The 17,402-nt window shown below is 41.0% G+C and overlaps 2 protein-coding genes and 1 long non-coding RNA gene across 3 annotated transcripts in view; 2 read left to right on the top strand and 1 right to left on the bottom strand.

Moving 5' to 3' along the window:
• Positions 1 to 2,328: 2,328 nt before the first annotated feature.
• WDR12 (WD repeat domain 12) lies at positions 2,329 to 14,257 on the bottom strand. Its single transcript, XM_059702819.1, has 13 exons — positions 14,139 to 14,257; positions 13,293 to 13,387; positions 12,350 to 12,444; positions 11,136 to 11,242; positions 10,186 to 10,301; positions 8,310 to 8,464; positions 8,074 to 8,119; positions 6,545 to 6,630; positions 5,666 to 5,806; positions 5,435 to 5,540; positions 5,142 to 5,274; positions 3,461 to 3,533; positions 2,329 to 2,697 (listed from the first exon to the last, which is right to left on the bottom strand). Exons 1-13 carry the CDS (start codon positions 14,177 to 14,179, stop codon positions 2,620 to 2,622), a joined length of 1,272 nt encoding a protein of 423 aa, XP_059558802.1. The 5' UTR covers positions 14,180 to 14,257; the 3' UTR covers positions 2,329 to 2,619.
• LOC132238141 (uncharacterized) lies at positions 14,139 to 14,935 on the top strand. Its single transcript, XR_009453734.1, has 2 exons — positions 14,139 to 14,263; positions 14,859 to 14,935. It is a non-coding gene; the product is annotated as an uncharacterized LOC132238141 (long non-coding RNA).
• A 124-nt stretch (positions 14,936 to 15,059) lies between these two features.
• CARF (calcium responsive transcription factor) overlaps positions 15,060 to 17,402 on the top strand; it is a 38,468-nt gene continuing 36,125 nt past the window's right edge. The window contains 1 exon segment of the mRNA XM_059702818.1: positions 15,060 to 15,867. The gene's annotated coding sequence lies outside the window, so the exon portion shown is untranslated.

Below are 17,402 nucleotides of genomic sequence, written 5' to 3' on the forward strand. Positions count from 1 at the left end.
AGTCAGAAGCCGGCAGAAGTGAGTGTGAGACCGCGGAGCGGGTAAGTGGACGGCGCTCTCGGCTTCCTCTTCCGAGCCCATGGTGCGGGTCCCCAGCCCCCTCCCTGTCTCCCTAGGGCCCCCCTGCACCTGCCGGACACTCCGCCCCCCCCCCCCCCGCCACACACACACACACAGCGAGGCTATGCGCTGAGCCCTGCTCATTCCTGAGTCCTGGGAGCTTTCGGTACCCGCGCCAGCACGATGTATCGGTATTTAACTCTAAAGATTTAAAGGGGATTAAGTTAACAACCGTTCATAACTGATCTTGAATGCACATAATTTGTTGTCATAAATGTCTTCATGAGCAAAAAGTAAAATTTGAGCCTAAAAACCTCAAGGAGGAAAATGGAAATAAGGCAAAAGAATTACGTTACTGATGGAAAATAATTTAAATTCAAAGTGACTCAAAAAAATTATCAGCTGTCCTAATGTCACAAAATATGATTTACAACTACGACGACGTATAGGCTAGTAAGTGGAAAAAGCTTAGGTTTGAAGTGATGTCTATAATATCATGAGAGGTAAGATGGGGTGATATTGTAGAATGTTATTACAAAGTACCTTAAAAACCTGAAAAAAAGGTAGTTTTAGAACAGAAAAAAGCGTAGGCTATTTATACTATAAAATTAATTTGGACTGAAAATATTAAGATGTCTTTAGATTAGGAATTTTTTAAGAATATGTATATTTTTCAGAGGGATAGGAACATCAATGAGAATCATTGATTGGCTGCCGCCTGCACGCCCCCTACTGCGGATGGAGCCCACAACCCTGGTATGTGCCCTTGATGGGAATCAAACCCTGAACCCTTCAGTCTGCAGGCCGCTCTATCCAGAGTCAAACCGGCTAGACTAGGGCAAAATATTTTTAATAACACTGCCTGAAAGGCTCATTCAGAGACCACCCAGGACAGAAATATAAATTTATCCCTGTTCTCTGAAAATTAACATTTTTTTCAGAAACTACAGATATAAAATTTACAGGTCTTCATTAGATGAGAAAAACAGACTTTGTGTATGACTTTTCCAGTCACTAAATGAGAAAAAAAAAAAAGGGTGTAACTGGAGCTCTAGCTCTTGGTCCATATTATGGGGGTAGAGGGTGCATGCTGGAGTCCCTACGGAATATGGAACAAAAACCACCGCACTAGCCCTGGACAGCTGCACACAAGAGAACTAAATTTACACCTGGTTTAATCCACTGTTAATCTGGCTCTCAGCTACAGCCAGATGGGTAACTAGATTTATTGGTGTGATTACTTCGTAAGTTCTATCTCTGGTCACAGAATTATACACCTAAAACATATAATATTGTATGCCAACTCTAATTTAAAACTTAAAACAAGATTTTAAAAAAAAGTTATGTTGTACCCTGGTTGGTGTGGCTCAGTTGGTTAGAGCATTGTCCTGTGCACTGAAGGGTCGTGGGTCTGATCCCCGGGCAGGGCACATGGGAGGCTTTTGATCGAGTTTCTTTCACATTGATGTCCCCCCCCCCCCCCCCCCGTTTCCCTCTCTAGAATCAATGAAAAACATCTCTTTGGGTGAGGATTAAAAATATATATATATTGCATTCGAGAATCTAATGATATGATCAAACTGATTCTCCATATATTACTCAGAAGCTAGTGCTCTGCTTGAGGAATGCCAATCCATTAAAGATGAGGGCATTTACTTTAAATATTTGGTATATCACATATGAATTTAGACAAGTGCTATACCATTTGTAGAAAGTTTGTATCTAATACTGACTGAAAGGTTTGGTCCAAAGAATCTGTTCTTATACACAAGAATAAGTATGGTAGAAGGATTCCTTGTTACCATGAAATCTGTATGCAGTTCCTCGCAGTGGTTCTCAACCTTCCTAATGCCGTGACCCTTTAATACAGTTCCTCATGTTGTGGTGACCCCAAATCATAAAATTATTTTTGTTGCTACTTCATAACTGTAATTTTGCTACTGGTATGAATCATAATGTAAATATCTGATATGCAGGATGTATTTTCATTGTTCGCGACCCACAGGTTGAGAACCACTGTAAGGATGGTGACATCTTTAATATGAAGTACCTCACTTAGAGTATTTCAACAAATTAATAAATTGGCAACATCTACATGTTCTAATGTTCTGAATACCTTCAAAGTCTTTACAGTTAGACATCACTTATTTTAACAAATGCAAATTGCATTTCTAAATTTTTCTGTATTACATTTTATTTTTTAGATGCTTTTTAAAAACAACTAACTTTAAAAAGTTGTTTCTCTATCAGAAGTTAAAAAACAACCACCACTGGACAAGTACTGTATTTTTAATATATGCTTTTATAGCATTTCAAAAGCAAATTTTAATTCAAACAGTCCCTTTAAAAGAAATAATAAACTCAGTTTTATTTCAAGAGTTTACATAGGTAGAGAATGCAAGTCACATTTTATATTTTATAAATGCACACTGTTATACAATAAATACAACATAAAAAGACAGTAAGAACTATTATAAAGGGTGATCTGCACTGATGTACTCTGAGGATTCTCTATAATTACATTTACAGAATCTCTGTAGTCAAGTTTATCATTCACTTTCATGCCCCCACATGGGAAGTGGTAGGTGAATATCTGTAGGAATACAACTTATTGTCTGCTCCTCCACTCAGAAGTAACTGCATAAAAGGAGAGAGAAAAACACACACAAATAGAAGACAGTTATTTCATATGCTAATAAACCTAAATAAATACTGGTGGTTCAGATTACAAAGAAATTATGGATGAGCAGTTAACTTGCATTGTGAGTTTATACTTAAATGGACTGGTTACATCAGTTTTCACTATATTATAATATAGTATATTAAAGCTATAAAAGTGATCATTTGAATTTGGTTAAGGTATAATTTTCTATGAAGGATTTGCTAAGAAATGTAATAAAAAGTTTGAAGGGTCATATAGTTTTACCCATTTAGGAAAATTAAGTTTTTAAAGGCTAGCACATTGTTTGCCAGTAAATGGACATTAAAATTATACACGTAGCCCTACGACCTATATTTGAAAAGAATTCTTAGGCAATACAGCTAATGTATATACATAAAAATAATTAAACTATAATTATTTAAACACATTTTATAATCTAGATTCATTATATAAGATTTTTTTAAATGGGAAATATTTTGATCCAATTAGTCTAAAGTAGCAAGTTTATGGATTTGAAACGTCATTAAAATACTGATAAGAACAAAAGTGCTTCATATTTTCTATTCCTAATATTAATGGACAAATTTGTTCCTTCTTTGAATGGAGTCTGAGATTTTATGAATAATACTAATGGAAACTTAAGAGAATTATAAATATCAGATATATGAAATACAACAAACACCAGATTTATTCTAATGATATATTTTCCTCTTCACCAAATAACTAATAACATCTTACCCCTGTGTCTGTCCAGTCCACACTCAGAACTTTGTCTTCATGAGCAGCCAAGTCATAGAGAGGAGCCTTACAACTAAAAGATGAAAATGTTGACATGTTATATGCATGTCATAATACTAAAACAAACATATAAGAATGATCAGCTAAACTTTCCATTCACCATCCCTGCCTTTGTAACCACTTAGTATGAAAATTCTGGGTATTTACTTGACCACCTCTCCTGTTTTCTTACATCATTAGCAAGTGACCAAGACTTACTACAAACAAGTATATTCAGGAGAAATGCTATTTATTTATAAAAATTTATAATTAGGCCCATCTTCACACTTCCTTGACTACTTTACTTTTACTTCCGAATCATGGCTTTATATACCATTGATCTATTTATCTATATCAGTGATGGCGAACCTTTTGAGCTCGGCGTGCCAGCATTTTGAAAAACCCTAAGTTAACTCTGGTGCCGTGTCACATATAGAATTTTTTTGATATTTGCAACCATAGTAAAACAAAGACTTATATTTTTGATATTTATTTTATATATTTAAATGCCATTTAACAAAGAAAAATCAACCCAAAAAATGAGTTCGCATGTCACCTCTGACACGCGTGTCATAGGTTCGCCATCACTGATCTATATGCTGGTAACTCCCAAATTTATATTTTAGCCAAATTTCTCCCGAGTTTCTATGTATATCCAATTGGGTGACAGCTCAATGTCTGGGCACTACACATTTAAAACAACCAAAAAACTATCAATTTCCCCCTATAAACCTCTTTTTTTTCTACTCTTTCCCATTATAGCAAATGGCATCAATAATTACCCAGTTGCTCAGTAGAAAATACAGGCATTATCTTAGACCTGTGGTCAGCAAACTCATTAGTCAACAGAGCCAAATATCAACAGTACAACGATTGAAATTTCTTTTGAGAGCCAAATTTTTTAAACTTAAACTATATAGGTAGGTACATTGTTATTAACTTAATTAGGGTACTCCTAAGGCTTAGGAAGAGCCACACTCAAGGGGCCAAAGAGCCGCATGTGGCTCGCGAGCCGCAGTTTTCCGACCACTGTCCTAGACTCCTATTTCTACTTTCAGTTTCTGAGCCAATCCTGACAAAGTGCTATCTTGCCCTAGCCAGTTTGGCTCAGTGGATAGTGTTGGCCTGCGGACTAAAGAGTCCCAGGTTCGATTCCAGCCAAGGGCACAGGCCTGGGTTGCAGGCTCGATCCCCAGTGTGGGGTGTGCAGGAGGCAGCCTATCAGTGATTCTCTTTCCTCATTGATGTTTCTATCTCCCTCTCTCTTCCTTCCTCTCTGAAATAAAAATATATTAAAAAAACAAACAAAAATATCCCAAAGAGCTATCTTTAAAATATACTTAAAATCCAACCACTTATCTCAAATGCTACCCCCAAAGTCCAAACCACTATTCTGACTCAAATCATATTAGCCTCTCTGCTCTCATTCTTGCTCCCCTGCTCAAAAATTTCTTGTGGGTTTTTTTTTGTCCAAAAACCCCCAACTACCACAAATTCTGCAAAAAAAGTTAACAAAAGAAAATGCCTTTGATTCTGGTCTTTCTTTTTACATCAGTATTTATCATTTCAGTATTCACTTTGTTTTCTCTGTATACAATAGGCAATTGATATATTTCTTTTGTGGGCTGTAAATAGGACTTACCTCCTTGTATCCCACAGCTTGACAATGTTATCTAAAGAACCTGAAATCAGCTGCTGCTCATGGGTAGGAGACCACTTTACTGCTGTCACCCAGCCGGAATGTGAGGTTAGGGACAGCGACACCAAAGAACCATCTGAACAAAGCAAACAAGATAACAATTACTGAATATTAGAAGTAGGCAGAAAAAATCTAAAAAGAAATATGTAGAAAGTTAGCTTTTTATACACATCTCTATTGAAAAGAGAAACTGATGTTGTTTATACACTTCTCCTCCAGTGGTTTACATGACTCACCTTTAGTCCGGGGATCCCACAGTCTGATATGCCTATCTGTACTTCCAGACGCTAAACGTTTACAAAGTGGAGAGTAGGAGATACAATTAAATACTTTATTTCCTGTCTGGAAAAAAAAAAAAAAAGAGGGAAGGACATTTAACCAGGGTGGGTTAAAATTAATCATCTCTAGAAGCTTACCACTTAAAAGCTCAAAGTTAATCCGAGAACCACTGAAGCTGTAAATCTTACCAAGGTTGACTTTAGACTGCCAGACTCAACATCCCATACTCTAATTGTGTGGTCCCAGGATGCACTGCAGATTTCTTCAGCATCTGACCACAGAACCGAGGAAATTGCTTCTTTATGACCAGACAGAGTCACGATGGGCGTCTAAAATTGAAAGACAGATGAAACTCATCTAAGGTGATACAAGCCACAACCGTGATTACCGTTAGGGTCTACTTCTTTTAAGGGAGGCTAGAGGGAGTCTGCCGGGTATTGGTAATTCTCAATGTAGTGATTACTTGGGTATTGTAAAAGTTCACTGAGTTGTATACGTAACTGTATGTATGCCAAACTTCAATTAAAGGAAAGGTTATAAAAAAAAGAGACCACCTTCGCCCTACCTGGTTTTGCTCAGTGGTTAGAGCATTGTCCCTCAGACTGAAGGGTCCCAGCTCAATTCCGGTCAAGGGCATGTACCTTGGTTGCAGGCTTGATACTCAGCCCTGGTTGGGCATGTGCAGGAGGCAACCAATCCATCTCTCACATTGATGTTTTTCTCTCTGTCTCTCTCCCTCCCTTCCACTCCCTCTAAAAAAATCAATGGAAAATTATCCTTGGGTGAGGATTAAAAAAAAAAAACTACCTCTGTGTAAAGGGATTTTATAATTCAAGAAATTCTCTTCTCAGATATATTCTTTAGAGGTTGCAAAATCAAGGCAATGCATCAATAAATCACAACTGGCACAATATCCAAATTGGCAAGGCATTTACAGTTCTTTTTTTAAAAACTTTTTTAAAATATATTTTTATTGATTTGAGAGAGGGAGAGGAAGAGGGAGATAGAAACATCAATTTGTCACTACAGACAAATTGCCAAGGATAGCAATTCCCACAAATACTTACCCTTGTTAGTCCCAATTGCTCTGTTTTCTGTTTCTTTCTTGGTCGATTTGTGGATTCCTCCATTTCATCTTCTTCATCTGTAGGGACTGTATCATAGAGAATTAGATTGGATACTTTTTAAAAATTATGGTAAACAGTAATTGCAGACAGTCTCAAAGAATTCTTACATTTCTGGGTACATATTTTCTCCATAGTATCTCATTTGGCTAGAATAGATATTCCTACCAATTTTCATTAATAGAAAATTATACATAAAAACAATACCTGGGTTACCAATTTTCCAAACAGAAAAAGTAAAATACATTAAATCCTAGAAGCTAACCAGTTTGATATCTCACTGTGTCTTTAAGATCATTAAAAATATTCACTACTTTACCATATCTAAGAAAAATTGCTTACTGTTAGTTGACCAGATTGGATTTATCTCATGAAGGGAATGCCACAAGATAAATACATGTTAAAAGGACATATATTCCAGCCATGTTTATTCTTCTTTTACTTTTCTAACAATGAATTAAAGTGTTTCACAGATAGTTATTTTTTGTTTGGTAAAAAAAAACACACTTTGTTTTACATCATTTGGCCAGGTACCAAACTTCAGATGAAAACCACATATTTGAATGCTTTTTATGAATTTTGAAGTTTTTCCCAAACTGGACTGTAAGTGCCCTAAGGGTAACAACTAATAAACATATCTCATTTACCCAGAATTATAAAAAAATATACCACAAAGGGGAAAATTTCTAAACTACTTTCTGCCTCAAAGCTGATTATTTTAAGCATTTTTGGAATATCTACTAAAATGGATTATATATTTCCTGCCATCTTACACATAATTACTTAAAACTCTTTAAGCGCTTCCTGATCCCCCTGACTCTCCTTTGTAAACCGTATTTAGGGTATTATGCTGTAATACAGCAGTTACCTCAGAAGTAACAGGTATTCTGATCTGTTTACCTGTGCCATAAACAGCTCTAGGCTACTGTTTTTAAAATTTAAGTATCTGTACATTTCCCCCCCTTTTCTTCTTTCATTGTCTTCTTACTACTATGAAGGCACCTGCCTCTTAGAGTCCTCCCTCCTCCTCCTCCTCCTCTTCCTCTAATTGTTCCTTCTAATCTGTTTTCAAAGCAAGAGGTTTGATAAAACTATTAAAAATGTCTGCTTGTTTAAGTAAACCAGCTTTAAGAAAATTCCTCTAACAGTAAAGTATACAAAAATTACTCAAAAGATACTTTAGTTTATTTCCAGATTCCTGAATAAGGGACTTCAGACAGTTATGCCCCATTACACTAAACATGCTGTTGGCATGTGCAGCAATTCAGTAACATTGTCCAATTAATAAGGGGATGCTGAGGTAGAAAAACATTGTGAAACACAAAGAAATATACGAATTTTTCTCTACACTATGATCCTTTGTATCCTACAAAACACTGGCCCATTTCTATGGTCACATATGGGCTACATAGAATTTTCACTACAATTCTTGAAATATTAATAAGTCAAAGTAAAAGAAATATTTGATTTACCTGTAGACCAGATCTTTAGCATCTTATCCCAGGAGCCACTGCAAAACTAGAAACAGATATATGAAAGGAAAAAGAGTTTGTAATATAACCCATCATGTTATTTGCCTTGTTTTTCTCTGCTTTAGTCACCAGTTGTTAGGAAAGTTGGCCAATCACAATGAATATACACAGGAAACAATTTTCACCTAAGTTCAGAGTGGAACGCAACACAGTCCTGATGGCACGTAGCTACTTACTTTAGTCCCTGAGCCATCGACAGCTATGGAGTCCACACTCCCAGCGTGGCCTCTGCAGCAGTGCAGAGCTTTCACCTTGTTTCTCTCCACGTCCCACTCCCACAGGAGGACCGTCTGGTCCATAGAGGCACTCAGCAGTAGGCAAGACAGGTTGTCTGAAGGAAGGAGAGCACAGGAGCAAGAGACACGTAATCACAACAATGTAAAATAGATCGTGCTCTGAAACCAAAGAACTGAATTTGTTGTTGAGGAAAACGTTAAAAAGAAAAAAAGCTCATGTCCAGCTTTGAAAAAGAAGCTAACTTACAGTATAAAGATTCTTCAAAAAATACATTGAGAAATGATTTTAACACACACACAGTCTTAACTTGAAAATATATCTCTATATATAAAAGCCTAATATGCTAAGTGTCCAGTTGTCTTGTCGTCCATTCAACCAATCCTATCTAATAAAAGAGAAAAATGGTAATTGGCGTACGACGATACCCTTTTCATTGGCTAATCAGGGCTATATGCAAATTAACTGCCAACTAAGATTGGCAGTTAACTGCCAACAAGATGGTGGTTAATTTGCATATGTAGGCACAATGCAGGGAGGCGAAAGGGAAAGCAGGAAGAAGCCCCCTGCCACTGACAGTGATCGGAAACCCAGGGGGGAGCTAAGAGCTGGGGGGCAGGGCAAAGGTGGCCCTGGGGCCGCCTTTGCCCTGCCCCCCAGCCATGATCAGAGAATCAGGTGCCTTTTCCACCCTGGCCAGTGATAGCAGGAAGTAGGGGTGGAGCCAGCGATGGGAGCTGGGCACGGTCGAAGCTGGCAGTCCCGGGAGCTAGGGGCCCCTTGCCTGGGCCTAAAACGAAGCCCACGATCGTGGGGCCGCTGCAGCTGCGGGTCCCCGCTGCCTGGGCCGGACGCCTAGGCCAGAGGCGTCAGGCCTGGGCAAGGGGCCGATCCTGTGATTGGAGGGTGATGGGGGTCAACGCCTGAGGGCTCCCAGTATGTGAGAGGGGGATCCCAGTATGTGAGAGGGGACCCCCCCACACACACACCCAGTGCACGAATTTCGTGCACCGGGCCCCTAGTCAAAGCATAATATGCTAATGATATGCCAAGACTGTTCAACTGCTTGCTATGATGTGCACTGACCACCAGGGGGCAGATAGTTGACCAGTCGCTATGACATGCACTGACCACCAGGGGGCAGACACTCTGATAGGTTAGCTTGCTGCTGGGGCCTTCTGATCAGGACTAAGATGAGCCGGACATGCCCTGGAGCCCTCCTGTGGACCCTCCGTGGCTTGCCAACCTCCCGTGTCCCTCCCCAGCCCTGATTGTGCACCTGTGGGGTCCCTTGGCCTGGCCTGCACTCTCTCGCAATCTGGGACCCCTTGGGGGATGTTGGAGTGCCGGTTTTGGCCCGATCCGGCTCAATGCAGGAGCTGCCCCCTGGTGGTTAGTGCGCTCAGCCAGAAGCCAGGCTCACAGCTGGCAAGCACAGCAGTGAGGGCAGGAGCCTCTCCTGCCTCCACAGCAGCGCTAATGATGTCTGACTGACAACTTGAGCCTAAGCCGTAAGTCAGACATCCCCTGAGGGTTCCCAGACTGCAAGAGGGTGCAGGCCTGGCTGAGGGACCCCCACTTCTCCGAGTGCACAAATTTCGTGCACTAGCCTGATATAATTTTAGTAAGGGTTCACTTCCACTAAAGTGTGAATTTGTTATATAATCCTTTTTTTCTTGAACACTGTATTTTTGAAAGAGGTGAGAATAACTGAGGCATGAGACATTTCCTAAGCTGTCCATTTTATGCCCTAACACTGGAAATGCCTTATTTTCAATCCCTATCCAGGAGTGTTCTCCGTTTAGGCAGACTGCTTACCTTTTTTCACCCAGGCCACATCTTTTACGACGTCTGTATGTCCCACAATTGTCATTATCGACTTTCCTCCCAAGGACCAGATCCGAGAAGTCTTATCGTAAGAACCAGTCAAGATCCTGCGAGTAAATAAAAAAAGCAGCTTTTTCAGCCCCTGAAATCAATTATATTTCTAAGGTAACAAAGTCAATTTTGAGGATTATACTTTAAAACTCTCCTTGAATATGATATTTCAAAACACACGAGAGCAGAACAGAGATATTACATTTGGCTTTTCCTGACCTGCTAAAAATAATAACAGAGCTACTGACTAATCCTAGATTTCACTTTTACTATTGTTGTAAATACTACAACTATTAGGAAAGCTAAGCAAGTAGTTTGAAAAGCTTAACAGTCCTTGTAAAAACCATTAAACAGAAAACCACTTAAAGTAACTTTGTGTAATAACTACAGGGAGAATTCTCTGCACGTAAGCTACCACTATACACCACTCTTGAGGTATTTTTCTACAGGTAAGGCCAGTGGGAGCCTGCTCTGAGCCAGCCACAGCTTCTTGATTCCAGTCTGCCCATTTTAGCCCTAATATAGCATGATCTGCACTTTCATGATAGCAGGCCAGGAGATATGTAACTTATTATAAAAGGATTCCCCTCTTCCCCCTCTATAAAACAAATAATATCCTTGGTCTTAAAAACAGCAAATCAAATAAATGCCTTGACACTTGGCCTATTCAGAATACAAATGTCACCACATCTTGACACAGAAGAGAAAACTTACTAATAGATATGTTTCTTCTAGACTACAGTGAATGTAAAGATCTTTGGTGTGGTCACTGATACATGTATCACAAACTATTTTTACAAAGAACAGAGAAATCAGAATATTCCCATCATGCGCTTAAGAAGACTATGGTGGCGTAAGAAAAGGGATATAAGAACATCCGTCTGCAATACCATTCCTCTGCCCCTTGGATTGAGCTGATCCAGTCGTCATGGAACAAGCATTGTTCTGGCTGAGGTGCAGTGTACTTCTCCACGTATTCTAGTTCCACAACCTCTTCCTAGTCACAGAGAGAAACCAGGCATCAATCAGGTGGTGCAGTCTTATGAAGATAGAAGACCCCCAGTTTAATACATCTCCTTCATGTTTGTCCCCTTCATAACCCAGAAAATCTGGAGCCATACAAAAGGTGAAACTATTTGACATAACAGTATGCTATGAGTAACATTAAGGAATATTAATGACCTTGGAAAACTTATGCTAAAAGTGGGGGGGAAAAGAATATAAGAAGCCTGGCCGACATGGCTCAATGGTTGAGCATCGACCTATGAATCAGTAGGTCATGGTTCGATTCCTGGTAAAGGCACATTCCTAGGTTGTGGGCTCAATCCCCAAGGGGTGTGTGTGTGTGTGTGTGTGTGTGTGTGTGTCATGCAGGAGGCAGCCAATCCATGATTCTATTCTCTCTCATCATTGATGTTTCTCTCTCTCCCTCTCCATTCCTCTCTCTGAAATCAATAAAAATATATTTTTTAAAAAAGAATATAAGAAACTTTAAATTATAAAATCACAAAAGCATATTGTTAAATGGATACAGAGCTTCTACTTAGGATGAAGTAGTAGTCTTGGAAATGAATAGTGGTGATGGTTGTGTAATATTGTGAATGTAGTTAATGGCCACTAGATTATAAACTTAAAAAATGGTTAAAATGATAAATTTTATGTGTATTTTACCACAGTTCTAAAAATTGCCCCCCCAAATTATATTTTAAATGATAAAAGCAATATTAATAAAAGTTTGAAAATCAGAGGGTAGAAAAATCATTTTAAATCACAATAGCCCTAAGCTATAAAAGTTGTTCTAGGTGCACAATCATTTTGTACACCTTTATGAGAACTAAATATATATTTGCTATTGCCTTTTTTGACCATTCTTCCACAGATATGAAGGTATCTTTCCATATTCATTCATCTGTATTTCTTGAATAATAATACTGTCAGAAGAGAGGATTTTGAGTATATAAAAAACTGAAATTCAAATTTCTAAGAAAAAAAATAATCAAAAGGATACTGGTTACTGTAGATTCAGCCTGATTCTAAATGGAGTTCGCCTTCATTATCTGGTAATAACTTGAGTAAAATAGAGCAAGTATGCATTTGAACTTACCGATGAGATGTTTTCCAGTTCCATATGTTTGACCAAGGGCATTCGTAGAAACTGGCCCTTGATAAGGAAATCAAACTCCACATGTTTGTGGACCTCTAAAGAAAACACATAATAAAATCATCACTCTGAGGACCTGAAGTGGTATTGGCAGAGATGTATATGAGACTCCACAACAAACAGATACCTATTATCCCAGTGTGGCCTCTGAGTTTCTCCAGAATAAAGTGTTTATATCTTCTATTTCATGTGTGATTTTACTTTTTAAAAACCATCTTATTATAGAAAAATTCAAATATATGCAAAAATGGAGAATAAACTTGATAATACATCTTCATATACCTATCATAAAACTCCAATGATCAATTTATGGCCAATCTTGTTTAATCAATATTGTTGCACACATTGTTTATATTAATTTTATGGGCTAATAACTTATATTCACCCAGCATTATGTTTAATATTTGTATCTTTATAAATGGTTTGATACTCTTACATGTTTTTAAATGTTTTACCCATTCTTATGAATCTTAAATACTTAAAAAAAAAAACCAGTATGAACACTGGCATTTGTTATTCCATTTTGTAGAAGTATAGCAAGTGGGGCCGAAGCATCCAGATGTTTGCTCTCTGCCAACCCAGCTCAGCCATCTTCAGCACAGTTACAATGTCTTGATTACCTTTACATCACAACTATTACACTAAAATCTGTATTCCTAAATCTCAACCATCCTATCTCCTTAGTCCTAAAAGTATTTTTTTCCTGGACACTTTTATTTCAAAGCATTTTTTAAAAAGTATCAGCAGGGAACCCCATATATTATAATTTATAAATTTTACCATTATAAAATGTATGCAGTATTATAAAATAAGACCAAAATAAGGAAATAAAAGTGTGATGGAACTTACTGGAGTTAGTGGTAACTTTTCAGAACACGTTACCTACCATTTTTAGCCTGCAGCAATTTATTAATGATGTTACTAAGGTCAGCAACTTCAGAAGCTGCAGGGATTGAGAAGGGAACATCATCTACTGCATATCTACGAAACAGAAACGAAACATCAAGGTTATGTCCACAGATTATCTTAACAAATGTGCATTCATTCATTCATTCAACAAACATCCACTGGGTCACTGGGATCTACTACATGTCAGACATTTTGCTGCATGGGATTAACAAAATTAATTGGCAGGTCGGCTCAAAAAGCTATAAACACACCGTAAGGCAGGATGTGATTAGGTTTCAAATGAATGCTACAGGCCTGGGGACTGTTGTTAAAAATGTTTATATATACACGTATGTATACACATATATACACATACATATATATATCTCCACAAATCTGTAACCGAATGACTTCCCAGTCTTACCAACCCCCTCTTCGGAGCTCCACTTTCTAGCCTGGCTTAGGAAAACAGCGTCTACCACCTACTTAAAAAGAAAATGAAGCTGTGTTTTCAGAAACGGACACATCATGGGCAGACAGCCTGCAAGGACTTGGTTCACGGCCCAATGACACAACGTGCCTCCTGCTGGAGGCAGCCCCGCAGCCCTCCGGCTCCTCCACGGTCACAATTTAAATGGCGATACCAGAGGTGGGTCCCGGAGGAACCCCGAGCCGCTTGGGCGGAAAACACGGTCCAGCGAGGAGTCCAGCAAAAACAGGAGCGGGGGGGGGGGGGGGTCGGGGGTGTAAAAGTGAGTGCGGCAAAGGCAGAGACCCGCAGGGTCACGCGGAAGGAGTCCTCGCAAAGGACCCCCGGAAAGGGCGAGGGGCGCAGCGTACTCACTTCTTGTTGTCAGTGAAGAAGCGGGTCTGGAGCTGGGCCATCGCGGGGGTGCACAGCAAACTGGCCCACAGAGACGCGGGGGGTAACGGTCCGACAAGCCCCTCTTCCGAGCGCCGGTCCCTCGGGTTTACAAAAAGAGGCGGCTCACGGTTACCCTGCACCACGGCCGGGACCCCGCTTCCTCCACCACCACGCGGCGCCCGCCCCGCGCCCAGGCCGCACACATCAACCACCGATTCCCGGATGAGGCACGAGCGATTAGGGCGGCCGAGCCTTAAAGACACAGCGTCCCTTTCATCTCCAGGGAGTTCTGTTCATATATAGTTAGGCCTGGGATCGAGCGTGAAGACACAGACAGGCCCACTTCAAATCTGCTTCTCTCTCGCCTTCCCTTTTATTACATAACAGGGTGGCTTTAGATCCGATATTTCAAACTCGGGTCCCAGATACTACAACCCCCAGAAAGCAGCGATTCTCAGACGCTGTAACTGCTGGGAATTGTAGTCTCTTTTTGCCACCCTGCCCTCAGGATATCTTACTTGCATAATGAGATTACTTAATTTTTTTTTTTTTTTTTTGGTCTGGAATGCTTTTTTTCCCCCCTCATTTTTATTAAACCATCCCGACTCCAGCCAGATATTTATTATATTTCCTCTTAGTTCCAGCTTTAATTTACTAAAGCCGTTCCGCGCTTATTTGACCACGCATACTCACAAGCAGAGTCACTCTGCCGAGACTATTCGTGGGCTCTCGCCTCTAGCTTCAGGTTTTAAATCCAGATAAGAGAAGGGAACTACGGGGGGGGGGGGGGGGCGGGGGAAGGAACGCAATCCGAGTGGGAACGGACGACGGTGGCCGACAGTGGCCTCCTCTCCGGCCCGCGCTGCGCGCTCTGGGCGGGGCCGCGCCTGCGCACTGTGCCGGTCTCCATGGCGGGGCCTCGGAGCCCAGGCGAGGTTGAGTAGACTCGTTTTGGATTTTCTCCCCTCTGCTCCGGCGCTCCGTGGACGTCCCTCCTCGCCCCGTAGAGCTCCCGGCGGCGGCGGGACTGGGGGAGGTGGGGGTATGGCGGAGCTGTCTGCGCGGACGGACCGGACGCTGCTTCCCCCCACCACACACCCCCTTCCTCCCGCCGCCTCCTCCTCCCATCACCTCCTGACCCTCCCGGTCCCTAAGCAACCGCCGGACCTCGGTGGCGACCGTCGGACCCGCCTCGGGGCCTTTCCGGGGCCCTCCGTGGCGAGGCCTTCCGCCCCCTGCCCGGGGGGAGGCTCGCGGGTCCCCGGGAGGCCGCTGGGGAGGGAGGCTCGGCGCCTGCGGAGGGTCGCTGAGCCGAGAACGTGCCGCCGCCGCCGCGGGGAAGGGCCCCTTGTGTGGCCCTCCGCGCAGCCCCTGGTCCTGGTTTTTAGGGTTCGGGTTTTTGTTTTTTCTCTCTTTATGAGCCTCTTTATATCTAATATTTAAAAGGGGAAAGGCGTCTTCCCACACCACCTCCGCTTTTTTATTTTTTGGGGTCTACGTTACCCAGAAGGCTCATGTCTTATCAGTGACCGAGAATTACTCTAATTAAATGTAGCCGTTTTTGGAGGATGGATGGGTGGAGAGATCCTCTACTATTGAGATTTCAGTCGCTTTTTGAGGCGTCCGCCAGGAAAGCTCCAAGAAACAGCAGGCCAGCATCGGGCAGAGCTGGATTGCAAAATTTGGGGGCAGAGCGGTGTGTGCACAGGTGAAGACAACTAAAGCTCCCCTTTAAAAAAAAGTTAGAGATGCACTTTCATTAGATGGGCGTCCGATAGAATATGAGAAGTGATTGCAAGCGAGAACCAGACTGTTACTGACGGGCAGCGACGGCGACCCGAGGGCTGTTTGGGAACCACGTGCCGCCTCGGCTGCTTGGGGCGGGGGCGAAAGTAGGTTCACAGCTGCGACTGCGAAGGGAATGCTCCCGACGTGCATGCTGGGTCCCTGCAGACCACTGTGCGCCCCCTTTGGCCCACCCCCGTTCGTGTGCACCTCTGTTCCACACCCGGGCCGGCTGTAAGAACTAAACGCGCCTAGTTAAGTGTTAGCCATGGTACCGTCGTTGTCATTTAGATGCCAATCACACTCGCTCTGCCAACGTGAACTAGTAGGAATCGCCTCACGGTAAGAGGAATAAATAAAACCTCTGTGCGGAAGTCCCAGGAAAGGACGGGGCTGGCAACTAAAGCGGTGGTCAGGTCATCATGCGACCCGTTGTAATGGTGAGAATGGCATTCCTCGAAGAAGCCAGACCACCGGAGGCTTGAAACAGTTGCTTAGTTGAGGTCTCCCTGTTTCATTCATTCATTTGGTGGCAGTGGGTAGAAGTTTGACAGTTTTAAACATCATTCTTTAACCATTAGTGATTTTTGAGTTACAGCAGTTAAAGTTACCTGAATTCAATGTCATTGAACCTCAAATAAATCTTCAAAAAAGTTATTTTTCAGATAATTTTAAAATTATTGATATCTTATTGCTCAAAATACCTTTAAAAACGTATAATCAGTAGATTAATACATTTTAAAGTATTGATTTAAATTTATCAAAATAAAAAATACAGTACCTGGTAAGAATCAATATATAGGTTGCTCTTAATTTGAATGAAAAATACCAGAAACTCCGGCCGGGTGGCTCAGTGGTTGAGCATAGACCTATGAACCAGGAGGTCATGGTTCGATTCTGGTCAAGGGCACATGCTGGGATTGTGGGCTCAATCCCCAGTAGTAGGCAGCCAATCAGTGATTCCCTCTCATCATTGATGTTTCTATTTCTCTCTCCCTCTCTGAAATCAATGAAAAAATATATATGTGTAAAAAATAAGATACAGAACCTGAAGGCTTAATCAGATAAAACTTGAATTGTCAATGCAGAAATACTGAATTCACTAAAATGCATTTTTCATTTGACTGAGAACTTTAAGGAAAAACTAGTTAACAGGTATTCCAAAAATTAAGTAAACACCCAGTATGATGGCTTTGGTATGTTTTCAGCAGTGACATGTCTTATATTTGGTGTTGTCTCCATGCAATACCTAAGGTAGTCAGTGTTTTTTCTTTGAGTGTTTTCCTTAAGTTTGCTTAGAATATTAACTGCAAGTTTTTGGTTCTTAATGATTTCCTACATGATTCATTTACTACAGTCCTCATGAAGACACATTGTTATTTGGGGAACAGCAGCTTGGAATATGTTTGGTGGTTTTTTTTATTATAGGGTGTTTTTTTTTTTTTTAATGTATGTGAT

The sequence above is a fragment of the Myotis daubentonii genome, chromosome 7 (genome assembly GCF_963259705.1).
Source record: "Myotis daubentonii chromosome 7, mMyoDau2.1, whole genome shotgun sequence".
Lineage (NCBI taxonomy): Eukaryota > Metazoa > Chordata > Mammalia > Chiroptera > Vespertilionidae > Myotis > Myotis daubentonii.